This window comes from Pinus tabuliformis, chromosome 1_1 (assembly GCF_031772625.1).
Source record: "Pinus tabuliformis cultivar Carrire ecotype Pingquan chromosome 1_1, CPIR1, whole genome shotgun sequence".
NCBI lineage: Eukaryota > Viridiplantae > Streptophyta > Pinopsida > Pinales > Pinaceae > Pinus > Pinus tabuliformis.
Window position 1 is genome coordinate 202371696 of NC_142297.1, and position 7272 is coordinate 202378967.

Consider the following 7272-nt stretch of genomic DNA (forward strand, 5'->3'; position numbering starts at 1 on the left):
CAGCATACAAACTTGGGGATAGCGTTCCAGACTTTTCTCCAAATAGACTTGCTGGGAATTTTGTTTGGGTAGCATTGATTCCATGAGTCGAATAGATCAGCAACAGAGTTATGAGAGGGGGCTGGGATTTGTAACTCTTGTAGAATGAGACCCCATACTTCTTTGGCAAACTTGCATTCCATAAAGAGATGCCTGGCTGTTTCTGAGCTACTTCTACACAGCTCGCATCTATATGGCCCAGCTATGCTTTTTTTCATCAAATTGTCTCCAGTTAACAACTTGTTGTGGACCAGCGTCCAAAAGAAGAAGTTTACTTTAGGTAGAGCTAGCGGTTCCCAAACTTTCTTCCAGAATTCCGGCGGTTTACTACTGTTCCTGTTTGGTTGAAGGGCATTATAAGCTGCAGCTGTTGTATAAATTCCAGATCGCCCCCATCCCCAGCTATCCTTCATCTTTCTGTTCACTGGGGCCGCTTCCTCTAACAGTTCTTCGAGGACGCACTTCTGCTGATTTAGTCGCTCTGGAACTCCAAAAAAATCCCAGCCTTGCCAGTCATCATGGCAATCCCAGTTTGACAGATCATAAAGACTTTTTATACCTGCGCGTTCAAGCCAGCATTTTAACTCTGCTATTTCATCTATTTCCGCAAGGGGGTCATGATTCATTATTCTGTCGTGCCACAAGTTTATGTGTTTGCCGCTCCCTGGGATCCTGTACGCGTTGCGCATGTAGAAACTCAAAGTTTTACTACATAATTTCCAGACCTGGGAGCTGTAATTTGAATGGGCTGTCTGAATATTTCTGAGCGGCACGTTTTGAGCATATTTTGTTTTCAGCATGTCGCAGACAGGGTGTTTGGGCTCTTTGAAAAGCTTCCAAATAATTTTGCCTCCCAACGCCAGGTTGGCTAATGCTGGATCACAAATTTGGAGGCCTCCTTCAGAGATTGGGCACTTGACCACGTCCCATTTCACTAAATGAAACTTGTTTTGATTTCCTTTCCCCCCCTGCCAGAGGAAGTCCCGAAGAATTTTAGAGATTTGGTCTGTTACGCTTTTAGGGGCGAGAAGGAAGGCTGCTTGGTAGATTGGGAGCGCCGATAAGACAGTCTTGATCAGGATGACTTTGCCTGCTTTTGTGAGCCAATATCCTCCCCAACCTATAATTTTTGTTTTGATTTTGCTGATGATTTCAGACCACAACGACCTCTTGTTGAAGCCATTTGTGATGGGAAGACCAAAGTATTTAATCTTTTCCCATTTAGCATGTCCTTTAAAGCCAAGCAGATTGGAGATACTTGTGAGCTCTTGCTGCCCAATGTTCCAGCCATAGACTTCGCTTTTTTTTTCATTGATAGAGGCTCCCGAGACCCTGCAATAGCAATTGAGAACAGAGTCAAAGGCTTTGGCTATTCTAACTGAGGCACCTCCCAGGAGGAGGGAGTCATCCGCGAAGAGAGCGTGGTTCTCAGCTGGAGAAGAAGGGGAGAGTTTGAGGCTAGGGAGAGAGCCTGAGACTTTTTCAGCTGATAGCTTCCTACTGAGGGAGTCCGCCATCAGGATGTACAGGAAAGGAGAGAGCGGGCATCCTTGCCTGAGACCTCTCTGAGCTTGGAAAAAAGAGGTGGGTCGACCGTTTACAAGAGGGGAAATCCAGGGGTTGTGGGTGCAGGCAGTGATAAGATTGACAAAATGGGGGGAGAAGCCAAAGGAGAGGAGGACTTTGTAAAGGAAGGAGCGGTTGACTCGATCAAAGGCATTGGCCATATCAAGTTTTATCAACATACCTTTTTCTTTACGCTGATTGCTTGAATGGATTATCTCCTGCACCTGGATGACATTATCCAAGATGTGCCTGCCTTCTACGAAGCCACCTTGATTGCTGGAGATCAGCCTGTTGAGCAGTGGCTTGATCCTGTTGGCTAGAAGCTTTGCCAGAATTTTATATGAGGCGTTACAGAGCGATATTGGCCTGAATCTGGTGAATGTTTCTGGATTGGTTTCTTTTGGGATGAGGGCGAGATAGGTGGAGTTGGTTCCTCCCCCTACCTTGGCTTTTCCCATGAATCCTTTTACCATCTTTAAGAGATCAGTTTTGATAATGTCCCAGCAGGTCTTATAAAAGTGTATGGTGAATCCGTCAGGCCCTGGGGCCTTGTCCGGATCCATAGACCAAATGACTTTGCTGACTTCTTCTTCAGTGATGGGGTTGATGAGAACAGAATTGTCTTCAAGGCTGACCAGAAGAGGAATGTTGGAGAGGAGGTTAGCAGTTTCCTCCTCATTGACATGGTTACCTACGGTGTAGAGCTGTCTGAAATGTCTAACGGCTGCTTCTTTTATCTGGCTGAACCCTTTGCAGATCTACCCCTCTGTGTTTGTTATTTCAGAGATATGGTTTCTGGAGAGTCTTGCTCGATATTGGCGATGGAAGAAGGTGGTGTTCCGATCGCCAGCCTTCAGCCACAGACTTCGAGATTTGGTTCGCCAATACTCTTCCTCCATCCGGAGAGATCGATATGTTGAGCATTGAGTTTTAACTTCTTTGTCAAGGAGCGTTGGGGTGATATCTCTTCTTTCCATTTCTACTTGCAGAGCCTCAAGGGACTGTACAATTTCTTTTCTTTGGCTGGTTGGATTTGGAGCCGATTTCTTTATCCAATCCTTCAGGGCTTGCTTTGTGGCTTTGAGCTTTTGTTCCCACACGTAACTGGAGGACCCAGTGACTGGTTTTGCCCATGCGGTTTTCACTGTATCTATGAAGCCTTCCCTTTCTATCCAAAGAGAGCTGAATCGAAAGGGGATTGGGCCAAGGTCTTCTTCATCTTCCAGAATGAGCTGGATTGGCTTATGATCTGAGGTCAATTTGGGCAAAATTTTGGTGATGATTATCTTCTTATTCATCATCAGTGTACCTTGTGCTAAAAAACGGTCCAGTCGAGCAGAGATATGGTCCTCACCCACTCGGTTGTTGGACCATGTGTAGAACCCTTTGACTGGTGTGAAATCGAGAAGATCCCACTGCTGGATGAGGTCTTCCACCATGGGGAGCATGGGGTCTCTGTTATTAGTTCCTCCCCTTTTTTCTTTAGCTTTTAAGACTATATTTAAATCCCCGGCAAGAATGATGTTACTAGGGGAGTGCTGCTCAAGAAATTCAATGAGAGATTTCCAACAGTCCCTCTTTTCAGAATACAGGACAGGTACATAAATATTGAAAAGGGAGATGGTTAGCTTACTTGTGCAGTGCGTTAGTTCCGTGTAGATCCAGTGCTGGGTCTCATGGTATTTGTTCAGCTGGAAGAGATCTTCTGTCCAAAGAGTTTCCAGCCCTCCAGATGAGCCTCTTGCGTTGATTGCTCTTCCTGTGCTTTTCTTCCATTTCTTCTTGCTGATGTCTAGTAGGGCTTTCCCCTCTATCTTAGTCTCTTGGAGCATTAGGATGTCTGAGGGTTCTATTTTGAGGAGATCCTTGACTGCTTATGCTTTCGAGGGGTTTCCCAGACCTCTACAGTTCCAAGAGACGAGGCACATTATTTACCAGGGGTAGGATGGGAGCCTCCCTTAGGGGGCCTGTTCCTGGAATTTCTCCCGATTGACATCTCTATTGTAGGCTGGCTCCCTTGAGTTTTGAGCCTTTTCGCCTCCTCTTCCCTTGCTTCTCTACGAGATTTCCTTCCAACTTTTCTTGTGGGTTGCTCGAAGGTTTCCTCCTCCGAGGAGTCAGAGCTTTCAACTGGTTTTTTCCTTGCTACTTCTGCATATGAGGGGTTGGAGGGGCTTCCTTGGGAGGCTTCCAGATGAGCCATTTCTACATCTTCTATGTTGGTGATAGGAGGATCGATCTGATCCACATTTTCCGGGGCTACTGTGGCTGACTTGCTCTGGCTGTTTTCTTTACCATTTGAGATCTTTTCTTGGGTGGGATTGGAACTGCTTGGAGTCTCTTTCAGAGTGCCTTTCCCGTTGCCTTTCTTCTGATTGGTGGTTTTTTGTACTTGGGTCCATTGCTCGCCGTTCTGTTTGTCTGGCTGTTCTTCCGCCTTTTTCTTGCAATGTTTGGCGAAGTGCCCGTAGCCATGGCAGTGTCTGCATTTAAATGGCAGTTGTTCATAGTCCAACTCTTGGACATGCGTCCAGCCTGCGACTGTAAGTTTTATGGCTTCCGGCAAACCCTCTTCCAGGTCGACTTCGACACAGATGCGTGCACATGAATATTGATCTTTTCTTACCGCCTGATCTATATATTTTCCTAAGCCATTGCCGATGATCTGGAGAGACTTCTAGTTCCAGCAGTGTAGGGGGAGGTGGGGGAGCCGCACCCACACCGGTACAGCTGATGGGACATCATGGGTAGGGTCGAAATCTGGCGACCATTTGTTTAGGTATAGACCTTGGGGGCCCATAAAATAAGGTCCGTTTCTGAAGATTAAGCTTCTATCCTCTGCACTTTCAAATACGAAGATGAAAAAACCTTTGCCTACGAAGTAGCTTTTTATACCTTCTTTGATTAACGACTTCCAATTCCTTTGTGTCCAGTCCTCTACCGACTTGGGCGAGGGCCAGAGGCCCGTGAACTGGCCTATGAGGCCTCTCTCAGCGAGGTTCAGAGCTGCTTTGCAGGTTTCTTCTTCAGGAAGGGCTACCGTGGGGATGGAATCCATCTTCTTGACGAACTTCTGCTGATTGACAGAGGGCGGGCGCTTGCAGCTTGATGCGATCATTGCTTTGAATGCGGTCACCTCCGGGGGTGGGGGCAGGGGAGGGTCCAATGGGTCTGGGCCCCCTGGGGGCGACATGGCTAGGCGCAGCTAATCAAGTCAGGCAATCACGCAGCAGGGAACGGCTTCGAGCAGCTTGAGAAGGCTGTCACGGGGGGTGGCAGCCCAGGTCAAATGGAACGGGATCGGGCGAGCCCAGCAGCAGGAGGCTGCCAGGCGGGGAGGCCGCAGGAGGCAACTCAGGGAGGGAGGGAAGGCCGGCTAGGTCGAGCTAGCGTTGCTGCGCGGATAAGAATACAACTCAACTAAAGTTTTTAGTCTTTTTCCTCAACTTGATAAAACAAAAAAAAAAAACATAAAAGTGTTCATGACTTTGTCTTAATACAAAAAAAATATATCTGTAAAAGCAAGCCTATATTTGAAACATATCTTCATGGAAGTAAAACAACAAAAATATGGACAATGACTATGTAGCATTTGGGCAACGATGGTGTTGGCACATCTTCCTTCCAAGAATGGCACATGGTGGGTGACTGATGGTTTGAGTTGGCTACCACCCCTTCTACACGTTCACTCCTTCAACTTCTGATAGATAGCTTCTTCTCAATGCTTGTACAAATCTGTAGGCAGGGGCTGTGCAACAACTGTGTAGTGAACTTTCAACACCATAGTACTATAGGCAACTCCAAATATCAGAACCATTTCAACATACTGATGAAAATACTAACTGCAACTTGAACACAAAAAGAAGTACCCCTAATGGGCAACGTAACCACTTTGAGACAAGAACAAAATTTCAAAACTTCAAGCAAGGAACTGTTACCTCCTTCTCCTCTTACTAGAGGTTTTTCTAGTGGAAGTTTGAACCTTAGAAGATTTAGGTGTAGAATCCTTGTGTTCAGTAGGCACTGGTTGAGTAGGCTGTGTTTCAAATAGAACCTTAGATCTTAGCCTTGGCACTCTTCCAGGTGAAGGTGTTTTTGTTGCCTCTTTGTATTTATTAACTAGTTCCCATGCCTTATCTAAAATTTTCTTCATACTCAGCTTTGCATTCAATACCAAGTTTTCGACATAAAGGTTTTTGCATTGTCTTCTTACAGGAATTGACCATTTGACAAAATATTTCCCTCTATTGAGGGCTTTGGATGCCTCATGCACTTATTTATCACAATTTTCAAGTAAATGTTACACATATTTCTTATAATTATGCTTTTCTTGCTTAAACCTCTCAACCTGAATTTGACTCTCCTCAAGCTCTTCTAGACATCTTTGGTATTCCTTCCACTGGTCAAAATGTGGCTTACCAGGTGCGTGGGCCACTTTCTTCATTTGCTGCACCCAAGTTTCTTTTGACTTTGCTTCTCTAATTATAGGCATGCTAGACTCCACTATAAGTTCTTCGGGTTGTTCAATAAATGAAACATGTTTATTCCAGTTGGATGTGTCTCTGCCCCTTCAGCTTCTGGTTGAGCTGTTTATTCCAGTTCTTTGTTTTTCCTCTTCAAGGATGCTATCTTCAAATGATACTTGGAAAGAGCCTCTTTCATTTTGATCATCTTGGGATATTCTTCTTAATACTGCATGGTATCTTGCTCAGACTAGATTGGATCTTCTTCTTTCTCAAACTGCATTGATTCATCCTGCTCCACTTCTTTCTCTTTTTTTTCCTCTTATTTTTCTTCTTGTTTGTCCTCTGAAATTTCAACAACTGCCCCAGGGACTTATCCCTCCACTCTCTTCTTTAATCTCGACCTAGTCCTAGGCCTTATCACGAAATCTTCATTTTTTACTGTCTCTTCTAATTTAACTTGAAACTTGGTGGTTTGAGATGATGCCACCTGAACCTTTAGTTCTTGGGTTTTATCCTTACCCTTTGCAATTTGCTTCTTACCCAATTGTTTACCAAGTTTTCCTTTGGGTTTCTTGCTGGGTTTTTCATCCTTTTCCTCGACTATATTTATTTCTTTCATGGTCTGGGTGACTTTATTCTCATGTGTTTCATGTACTTCTTCTTCCTCAATTTTTCACTGATGAAGATTATGTTTGGGGTAGTAAATTAATGCTAGATAGAAAATCAGACCTGTAAATATTCTTCTTGTCTATTGTAAACTTAACTAAAATTTTAATAAGGGAGAAATGAAAAAGAATAGACATATGGTTGTCCTTCTAAAGCTGAACCTTTGTTGCCATCCTTTCTAGACTCCTGAGTAAGAAGAAAGGTAGATTCATGGGTTTTTTATTTGTGAAATAGCATAGAAGCCTTAAGTGATATTGGTAAACCCTGCTAAATCTACCCTCGCATGTAAAATACCTTTGGATAACCTTCATCAACTCGCTGTAATGATCCCGAAGATACATAGTGGGGAAGGTTGTAGCAAATTTATTGCTAAACTCAGGTTTAACAAACTGTTTGAAGGTTGAAATATCCAATTCATCACCCTTGAACCACTTCTCACCTGCTGTAGGGAGGCTTGTGGCATATGCAATAAGCTTCTCTATGACAAAAATTTCCACATTCCCCAAATTAAATATGTTATCATGGAAGTTCAAGG

The 7272-nt window shown here is 44.3% G+C and overlaps 1 protein-coding gene across 1 annotated transcript; it reads right to left on the bottom strand.

Moving 5' to 3' along the window:
* Positions 1–2363: 2363 nt before the first annotated feature.
* Positions 2364–3044, bottom strand: LOC149212226 (uncharacterized). Its single transcript, XM_089388593.1, has one exon. The coding sequence runs from the start codon at positions 3042–3044 to the stop codon at positions 2364–2366; it is 681 nt and encodes a 226-aa protein (XP_089244719.1).
* Between the last annotated feature and the right edge of the window lie 4228 nt (positions 3045–7272).

Coding starts and splice junctions, on each gene's coding strand:
- LOC149212226 (XM_089388593.1), bottom strand. CDS start 3,044: ATGGTGGAAGACCTCATCCAGCAGTGGGATCTTCTCGATTTCACACCA.